We start from the raw sequence: 10,060 nt of genomic DNA, 5'->3' as shown, positions 1-10,060 counted from the left end.
TATATATATATATATATATATATATATATATATATATATATACAACTAGTTTGACACCAAATGTTACACCTCTCAATAACGTTTTAATCGATATAAATTTTATAAAATCCACCGTTGGATTGAAAGTTTACATCATATAGATCATTTGTGTAAAATTTCAAATAAATCCAAAATCATTTGATATGTTATTGAGATACATCAAAATTAACGGTTTTTGTATTTTTTTAAATGCCGTTAATCTTTATGTGTCTCAATAGCATATCAAATGATTTTGGATTTGTCTGAAATTTTACACAAATGATCTATATGATGTAAACTTTCAATCCAACGGTGGATTTTATAAAATTTATATCGGTTAAAACGTTATTGAGAGGTGTAACATTTGGTGTCAAACTAGTTGGTGTCAACGGATCTTGACTCTCTCTCTCTCTATATATATATATATATATATATATATATATATATATATATATATATTCATAATCTATATGACATACCATTAGAGTTCAACCCTCTTTTAGATTCAACAAATTCTACATGTTGGTCTGGTTGCTCAAATTCTTGTTCAAAGTCATCATTTGTTTCTGAATCAATTGGATAAAAATCAAATGGTTGTTGTTCTTCATGAATTTCACTATTTGAAGGTATGTTATCTTTAACATTGAAAGTTAAGTTGAGATCTGGAATTTCATTTGGACAAGATAAATGAATATTTACATCCAAATCAATGAGTGGTGGATTCATATGGTTGTTTTGTGGGTGAACTTGAACGTCTTTTTATTTGTTCATTTAAGAAGAAAAAAAAGTGGCGCTAGTACAGTAGTATTTGGTGGGAAAAATTTGAGAATATTAATAGTTGAACATAGAGTTTTGTGGTACTACTTTTTGATTTTGTAGGATTGCAATGAAAGACAATACTCCCTCTCTCCCAAAAAAATGACATGTTTGACCAGCTACACGTTTGCTAATGTACGACTTTGTTCGTTAATATCTTTATTTATTTATTATTAAAAATTATAAAAATTGTATATTTTAAAAATACTCGTCGAGACAAATCAAACAACATCTCATATGCTTATATTTACATGTGTAGATTAATATAAAAATAAGGTCAAAGTATATCATATGTATAATATCCTAAGTTAAAATTATGTCATTTATTTTGGGACGAAGAAAGTACGACGGTAGTAACGTGCTGCTTTAGCCTTGAGCAACCAAAATTCGGACTTTTAACCATTTGTACACTCAATCATAATGTACATAAAGGCAAACAAAAAAAATTACTTTTAAAACATAAAAGGACAATCTAGTAATCTTTACATATAAAACACTACCAACTTTTCTTAATAAACGTGAAATCAGTCAGATGTGCTAACATAAAGGGACGAAAGCAGTATAAATAAAGAATAAAAAATGTGGGGTATATGAAAGTGAGTTGTAAGAGAGAATGTTTGGTTTAAAGTAAATGATCTTGTTAATGTGTGTTCTAAGGGCACATGCTAATGAACTTAGAAGAATTATTCCATTAAAAAACACAATAATTTAACTTTTAAAAGTTGAAAAAATATAATGTGCTTGTAATTTTAAGATGGATTATTCTATATTGAGTTACTTATCATGTGCCCTTAGGAGTAAAGTCACTAGGTTTGGTCAAGTGGTGATGGGTTTGGGGTACGCTATAGGTACTGGGTTCGATCCACGGCTCATTATAAACCTAACAAAATAAAAGAAATCATTATAGGAGTAAAAGTCGAACAATAATTTAATTTTTTAGTGAAAAATAGAGAAAATAATGTAGAGTATTGAAAAGTGAAAAAATTATGGTTTAATCCCACGACCATTGTTGACGGTCTTATTTATCCTACTATAGTAGACTCATAGGCCAGGGCAAGTCTCCATGCTACCTCACATCAATGTCATATCAACTCTTTAAGCTTTGCCAAAATACTAAAGCTGAACGAAAACATTACTTGAGTTGAAGATAATCAATGAAGAAATGGTAACGGAGAAGAAGATTATCAGAAAGCTGAAACAAAAAAAATCAACTTGCCTCATCTTCTTTCACAAAGGTTTGAGTATCATACTTTTTTTTTTTTTTATTCATTTAAGAAATAGATGCTATACATGATTATATTGTTTTGTCTCAGAGATGATTTGAATCTTCACCTTTTTGTTATTAGGTTTCTGTAGATATGTTTATAAGTGAGTTACAAATCGATTTTGTGAGGTTGAGTTTGTTTGACTCAAAATTCAAAGACAATCGATTATGATTCCTCTTCAACTGAAACATGTGATTTCTGTGTTTGGTGGAGGATTTATGATTACCGGTTCTGACGGTAAAGCTCCGATAGAGAAGGTTCACACTATAAATAGATAAATTCAAAAGTTGAAATTACTCACATGCTTCACTTGTGCATGATACCAAGCAATAGCCCTTTGCATTGTTTGAAAATATAGAAAAATAAATTTATAGGAAAATTGTTATGCATTAACATTCTATGCTATGCATATTAATATTGATATTGATATTGGTCTTGCTTGAAAATGCAGAACACTAGTTCTAGGGAAACTGTTATACACATGGAGTCTCTTGGTTCAACTCATAAGAAGCAAAATGACAAAGATGATGATATAATAAGCAAGCTACCTGATACAATTATAGGTCACATTCTCTCTTTTGTCCCGACGAAAGACGTTGTTCTTGTTCGTACAAGTGTGTTATCCAAAAGATGGATACAAAGCTGGACATTGATCCCAAAGGTGAACTTAGATGATAGGTTGTTTTACTCATCGAAGAGTAATAAATCTGTTGCAAAAAAAGACTTCATAAACTTTGTCTACAAGACACCTCTCTTTACTCAAAATTACAGTATGCAAAGTTTTTCTCTTGTCATCACTAACACTTATGATCTAACTCTTCTAAATACATGGATCTCTTGCATCTTGAAGAAAAGGGTAAAAAAACTTTCTATCAGATCGAATTTACCAACGATATAGGTTATTGATTTAGTAAAAAAGACGATATAGGTTATAGATCCAATAAAAAAAAAAAAGGGACAGATTACTAATTCATCATTTTCGTTCGTAATTCTATTTGATCATTTAGGTTTCAATTTTTGAGGCGGTTGTTTGAAATATGGAAACTAATTTCCAACAGAAGTTTTTCCCTAGGTATTGTACAATGTAGTGAGAAATGATAAAAACAACTTTTGTGTGGTTGGTGTAATGGTGTTTGAAGATAACATTTTTTTATTAATTTTTTGAAGAGAAATGGGAAAATAAAATAAAGACAGATTTTTCTGAAAACCCAGATTTTAACAGGTTGAACATGAGATGGAAAGAGGAGAAGATGAAGATCTTTAGAGTTCTTAAATTTTTATTTTTTTTATGCAAAAGAAAAAATAATTAAATAAAAAATAGTTAAGCATAAAAACACAGTGAATTATTTTTTTTACTAGTATGGACATCCTTGCCGTCTCTTTTTTTTTTTTTAATAAATTTTAAAAATGCTTGTCTTATAAACACCTAATTCTATTTTGGAAATAATTAAAATTTTAGAAGTGAAAATTGAAGTTTAGCTTGCATTCATAAAAATATAATAATTTTAAACTTTATTTGTTAGAAATAATAATTTTAGATTTTAATAAACACATATATGTTTTTTTTTTGGGATGAAAAATTCAATTAATTTATCAAGAGGGGTTTGTTAATGGGTAATCTCTTATGGGTGAAGAACTCAGCAAGATCATCTAACTTTAAACCTTGTATCTTACTCCCTCTAGTCTACATATAAGAGAAGTTTTGCTTTTTAAGTTCATTGTAAAATGAATGTAAAAAAGTTTCAATTAAAGTTTCAATAAAATCAAGCCAGTGTAAAATGTCCAATTAAAATTTTAAAAGAGATTTGGTCAATCGGAAGATGGTGATCTCTTACGGTGAAAATAAATAAAGTTCGTGTAAAAAGTAAAACAATTGAGACCATATTTTTAAGTCTAACATCTTAATTATTTTTTGTAAAAAGTTCAATTAAAATCTCAATTAAGATTTGATCCGATAAAAAAGAGTAATTTCTTACGGTGTGAAGAACTAAATAAAGTTCGTGTAAAAAGTTAAACAAATGAGACCATATCCTTAGGCCTCACATCTTAATTATTTTTGTAAAAAGCTTAATTACAATATCAAAAAAGATTTCATCTAATAGAAGAGTGTAATTTGTTACGGTGTGGAGAACTAAATTAAGCCCGTGTAAAAAGTAAAGCAATTGAGACTATAATCTTATGTCCCACGACTTAATTATCTTTAAAAGTTCAATCAAATTTTTAAGAAAGATTTGATCTTAGAAAAGAGAGTAATTTCTTATGGTGTGAACTGGGAAGAACTAAATTAAGCTCGTGTAATAAGGAAACAATTTTGGACCGGGTGTGGATAGGAAAATTTGGCATAGGCCCAATAAGAAGTGGCCCAATAATGATCAAGCCCACAATTTTTAATAAGGTAAGGCGGGACAAATCGTGAAGGCGCCAATAGCTAAAAGTCATGGCGCCAAACGAGGAAAAATATCTCCTCCATGATCTCCCACTCCAATGACTCTTGAGGAAGAGGATAACAACCACCCCCCATGATCCATCGGAATGGATGGTAAGGAGGAGAATAACCACCCCTAGCAGCGCTATTCACGGAGGAAGAAGGAGGTGGCCGAAAAACAGGGTAATGGAGCTTGGAGAAGAAGGAAGGAGACTCTATAAATAGCATCCATCATTCATTGTAAAAGGAGATTCCATTTTTTTCTACAAAAAACAGGCATATGGACCTATTTTGAGTCTAAGCTATGTAATTTATTTAATCCAATATCAAAAGTACAACCCCCTTTGAGTGTTCACCAGAACAAATTTGTACCCCTTGGTCCTTACATTTCAATTATTTTTATAAAATGATCGATTAAAATATCAAAACATATCTCATCTAATGCAAAAAAATTAATTATTTAGAATAAGAATAAAATATTTAAACCGGAGACAAAACTGGAGAGAATAATGTGACTTAATCACAGCCATTCATTTCTTAAAGTGAAAAATCCATGGATAAAATTAAAACACACAAACAACTTGTCCTTTTCTGACTTCTCCCCTTCAAAACTCATTTCAACCTTAGTTCTCTGCAACTCCAAAACTCAAATTTCTAGTCAAAAAATTACAAAATTACAAACCCATTTCAACCTATCACAAAATCTGCAACTCCAAAACTCAAATTTCTACACCTCTCTTGTTAATTATGAAACGACCAGTGGATGAACGCAATTCATGGCGGCCTGTGTGAGAACGTGATTCGCGACGGTGTGGGGTTAGTTGCGTTTGAAGCAACAGCAGCCGCTGTCCTGGTCGTGGCCGACACAGAACGTGGTGGGTGGGGAAGTCAAGTGGTGGAGTAGTGTGCTGCCGCAAGCAGAACATCGTCACCGACGGGGAAGTGACGTGGAGTAGTGTGACAACCCCTTCTCTATTTTTCCCTCTTTCTTCTCCCACTTGAAGATTCTTATTATCATCAGTTTATTTTCAAATTCAGTGACAATTGCAAAATAGAGATTGTAAAAAAGCAATGGTGTGAAAGAGTAACATTTGTAAAAGAGGGATGGTTATCAACTTGTAATAGATTGTTTGTACATCAATGTAAAATTATAGTTCTTTGTTGTAACATTTGATCTTTAAGATCTTGTACTTTGAAGTTTTGATCAATGGAAACTCTACATTTATCTGCTTGTCAACACTTCTTGCATATGAAACATTCAAAATAAAAGTGTTGGTACAACTTCAAGATAGACAAAAGTTTGACAAGTTCCACTAAATACACACTAGTGATGTACAAAATATAGACAAATCACAGACCAATCCACTAACAAAAAGCCAAATACACTAGTGAATCATGCAAGCAGACCCAAATACACAATACTCTGCTTCAAAAACTCAAATTATGTAGGGGTTGTGATCAACTCTCTCGATGTGGTTGAGGAAGCCATTCTGACATGTGATTTGAAACTTGGTGAAAGTCAACACTTAATGGATGAAGAAGATAAGAATCATTTTGTGGTTCCTGTATCATTGACAAAATATAAACAACGATTAAAATTATTCTAAAAATGATATAATGTTAAAGTACAACAATGAAAAAGGAAAACTTACCATTAATAATGTAGTAAAACCATGAGAGTTTGAAACAAATTGAAGGGGTTGTGAACTTGACACACCAAACATGCCGTTTGAAACAACTTTTTCCTATGTCAAAACAATTTAACTTGAGAAATTAAGTCACCAATTGCTTAATAAAAGTATAACATATTAAAAACATACTTGTTGCAAATACACTTACATTCCCTCCATAAGCATGAATATTTGAAACAAACTAAAGGGGTTGTGAACTTGACACACCAAACATGCCATTTGAATCAACGTTTTCCTATGTCAAAACAATTTAACTTGAGAAATTAAATCACAAATTGCTAAATATAAGTATAACACATTAAAAGCATACATGTTGCAAATAAATTTACCTTCCCCCTATTTTGTGAAGTATTGGACATTTGACCCCCTCTTTTCTTCTTTGATTGCCTTTCAATACGACTCTTTGGACGCTTTCTAAAAATTTTCACACCAGTCCTTCTTTTTAAGCCTTTGCCTTGTAGATTTTGCTGATTGGTATTTGGGACACATAAAGTAGGACTAGCATCAGCCTCGTCGTTTACCAATTCCAAATTCTTGCCACAAATATCGTAAACTTGCTTACTCAACTCCCTTATAGCGTTTTCCACAAAGATACGTGCTTCCTTACAATCAGATGCACTTGTAGCTATTCTCACTAACTTAGGACAAACCTCTCTATACCATTGTGCACTATCAAGGTTAACATCTTCCTGGACATTTCTTCCATGTGTATCTTTCACACATCCAATCTTTGCTTCCCTTGTCCACCTTTTCAAAATATATTGATTAAGTATTGACTTGATATCATTCACGTCAAGAACCTTGATTGCATGACAACACAAAATGCCAAAAGTCTCAAACTTTCTACAACTACATGAAATTGTGCCAGCGGAAGGACCAAACAAAACCTTAAACTCTTCATCCTCATTACACATACCAATCAAGAATTCCAGAGTAATTTCACCTTCTTTTCTTTCTTTTATATAAGCTGCAGAGTATTTGTCATATTCTTTTTGAAAAAGATCAAACAATTGTAATGTATATGTGTGTGCAGCTTGTTGCAATAAAGGTGAATACTCCATTTTCAACCTTGGTAATTTTTGCCTAGATTCAAATTCACATTGCAACTCATTATATCTTTTATCATTGACCACTCTATCAAAGTGTTTGAAAAACTGGATGATGTCCAAGTCTAGGTTCAAACAAGTTTTCAAGTCTGCATTGAAGCTTTCACTGAGTTGTGTGCTTCGCATGCCAATACTCATAGCATTTTTCATGTAGCATTTAGCCCACTTCTCTTTTATTTTATACAAACTTGATGTCCAGTCAATTACATCAAGTTTATAATCATCAACCATTTTATCCCATGCTCTTTCAAAATCAGCTGCTTCTAGATATTTGTACATACAAAACTTAATGTCTCTCAACAAATTAGAACCATTCTTCATCAAATGACCAAGATGTTTTAAGACATTTTGCATCAAATGCCAAGTACATAAACCATGGTATGTTTCAGGCATTACCTCACGTAAAGCTTTAGCCATTGCGTGGTCCTGATCCGTGAAAACAGTTTGAGGCTTCTTACTTTTACGAGCCTTCAAAAACTCCCTAAACAACCATTCAAATGATTCTGCAGTTTCATCATAAAGAAGCGCAGCACCAAAAATGACCACTCCTCTAAAGTGATTAAATCCTGCAAATATAGCCAATGGTCTATATGCATTGTTAGTACTATATGTAGTGTCAAGAGTGACTACATCACCAAAGTATTCATAATCCATTATCATTCTCGCATCAGCCCAAAAAATATTTGTTATTTGTTCATCAATGTCTAATTGGATTCCATGGTAAAATGATGGATTTTCTATACACTTTTGTTGAAAGTGTTGTAATAAACTGCCAGCCTCCCCGTATGCCATGTTTTTCAATCGTTTGATGCGAAGATAATTCTTTTGATCCACACGTGTGTAACCAAGGTTCTCTCTGCCACCAACTTGCCTGCTCATTAGCTCAAATAAAGCCCTTTGCTTGATTCCTGCATCATCTTCCAAGTCTATCTCATGAGCTTGAATTTTAGATAAATTACGTTGAGATGCAAGCATGTGAGTCGTCTCAGGAAGGTGCAACTCATGATTATGCTTATCAAAAAAATCATGAATTTTATACTTGGCAATATCTTTCAAGTATTTAATTCCCATCTTAACAGGGCATCCAGTTCTTGTTTGAAATCGACGATTACTTGTTAAGCGATCTCTTTTATCTGGCTTACGAACACCTTCTTTACTACACACATATCTTGCAGACAAAACCATTCCATGTTTGTCTGGATTAAAATATTGCCTTCGAACATTAAATCCAATTTTTCCCCCATAATCCTTCCAAAATTCCCATGCCTCTTCCCAAGTATTGAATAGTTTACCTAATTGAGGTTGCCACTCAAGTTCGTTATCCATAGACATGGTTTCTTGTGGAACCACAGAATCCATTGGCAACCTAATTAATTGAAATGGAAAGAACTAATTAAAATCAATACTATAAAACAAGTTCATTATTAACTAAGTAACTAGAATAATTTCAGTACTATTACCAAGTCTACTATCACCAAACTAATGTAACCAAGTTCATTATACATAAACAAGTTTTTACCTGTTAGCTTGAAATTGTTCTTCCAACCATGGACGATGGATAGACGACTCAATATTCATCCTAGAAATGGAATAACAGAGACAATGAATGGATGTCGTAACAGAGAGACTAACATTAACCAATCGTGTCGGAGACGACGGCAACGGCGAAGACGACAACAACGACGTTATCCAATAAACTAGAGGACACGATAACGATAAACGGAGCCAACGGCGAGGTCAACCAACTAGCTTGTAATGATGATGTCAAATAGTCAGCACAGGAGGAAGATGGTGTCACCGAGTTGATTGTTGTTATTGAAGAAGATAAAGGGTTTCAACGTGAAAAGTGAAAAGGGAGGGAAAGAAAAGAGGGAAAGGAAAGAGCCAAAACGACAAGTTATTTTTGTGTTTTAATTTTATCCATGGATTTTTCACTTTAAGAAATGAATGGCTGTGATTAAGTCACATTATTCTCTCCAGTTTTGCCTCCACGGGAGACAATCCTGAAATTCCTGGCACACAGTGGACAGGTGTTGCTCAAGGTGTAGCAACACTTGTCTGTTGTAGACATATGTTGTTACTGGTGCGCCAACACTTGTCTATAAACAGAGCAAATAACATAAAACAATACAAACAGTAAAGTAAATAACACACAAGAGTTGTTAACCCAGTTCAGCCTAAAGCCTACTCTGGGGGATACCAATCCAGGAATGAAGTCCACTATCAGCAGTATTACTTCGAAGCTAAACTCACCCGTTTACAACTTCTCACTTAATCACTACCCAATGACCCTTCTACCTAGGAACTCCTAGATATGAGACCCCGTCCCAATTCCCACCTTAGCAACACAGACAGCGCTGCTATTCAATTTCACAAACACAACAGGTGGAGACACACTCCTAAGAAACTAGGATTCACTCTTGCTTAAAAGCTTGCGAGTAAACCACACAACACAATAGAACAATCTCCGTACTTCAAAGCTTAGGAGAAGTTCACACTTACAACTCAATAACACTCAGGTCCTAAGCTTGTATCAATGAGACACAAGAAAGGCTCACAATTAACACTCTAAAATCCCTAAAACACACGCTTTGTAAAAACACGATTTTAGATGCTTGAAACCATATGCTTGCCTTCGTATTTATAGTAGTAGAATGACTTGGGCTTCAAGACAAAATTAGGGCTTCTAGAATTGCGGCAGCAGTGATATATTTTTGAAAATAATAGTTATATTTTTGA

General features: G+C 33.0%; 2 protein-coding genes across 2 annotated transcripts; both read right to left on the bottom strand.

Annotated features, from left to right (window-relative positions):
* Window positions 1-5,744: 5,744 nt before the first annotated feature.
* Window positions 5,745-7,704, bottom strand: LOC123885317 (protein FAR-RED IMPAIRED RESPONSE 1-like). The gene is made up of 4 exons (XM_045934592.1): window positions 6,545-7,704; window positions 6,364-6,450; window positions 6,177-6,269; window positions 5,745-6,087 (listed from the first exon to the last, which is right to left on the bottom strand). Exons 1-2 carry the CDS (start codon window positions 7,673-7,675, stop codon window positions 6,397-6,399), a joined length of 1,185 nt encoding a protein of 394 aa, XP_045790548.1. The 5' UTR covers window positions 7,676-7,704; the 3' UTR covers window positions 5,745-6,087; window positions 6,177-6,269; window positions 6,364-6,396.
* Window positions 7,705-7,713: 9 nt separating this feature from the next.
* LOC123886525 (protein FAR1-RELATED SEQUENCE 5-like) lies at window positions 7,714-8,966 on the bottom strand. The gene is made up of 3 exons (XM_045935837.1): window positions 8,841-8,966; window positions 7,812-8,687; window positions 7,714-7,747 (listed from the first exon to the last, which is right to left on the bottom strand). The coding sequence occupies exons 1-3, from the start codon at window positions 8,897-8,899 to the stop codon at window positions 7,714-7,716; spliced, it is 969 nt and encodes a 322-aa protein (XP_045791793.1). The 5' UTR covers window positions 8,900-8,966.
* Window positions 8,967-10,060: the final 1,094 nt, after the last annotated feature.

The sequence above is a fragment of the Trifolium pratense genome, linkage group LG5 (genome assembly GCF_020283565.1).
Source record: "Trifolium pratense cultivar HEN17-A07 linkage group LG5, ARS_RC_1.1, whole genome shotgun sequence".
NCBI classification, from domain to species: domain Eukaryota; kingdom Viridiplantae; phylum Streptophyta; class Magnoliopsida; order Fabales; family Fabaceae; genus Trifolium; species Trifolium pratense.
Note: the sequence above shows the minus strand (reverse complement) of the source record. Positions and strands in the feature narration are given on the sequence as shown.

Excerpts from the sequence above, each read along its gene's own strand:
- LOC123886525 (XM_045935837.1), bottom strand. The coding sequence starts at position 8,899 with ATGAATATTGAGTCGTCTATCCATCGTCCATGGTTGGAAGAACAATTT. Across the intron at positions 8,688-8,840 it reads GAACAATTTCAAGCTAACAG|GTTGCCAATGGATTCTGTGG; the intron begins GTAAAAACTTGT and ends TCAATTAATTAG. Across the intron at positions 7,748-7,811 it reads ACTGCAGAATCATTTGAATG|GACCACGCAATGGCTAAAGC; the intron begins GTTGTTTAGGGA and ends TTCACGGATCAG.
- LOC123885317 (XM_045934592.1), bottom strand. The coding sequence starts at position 7,675 with ATGCAAAATGTCTTAAAACATCTTGGTCATTTGATGAAGAATGGTTCT. Across the intron at positions 6,451-6,544 it reads CTTCACAAAATAGGGGGAAG|GAAAACGTTGATTCAAATGG; the intron begins GTAAATTTATTT and ends GTTTTGACATAG.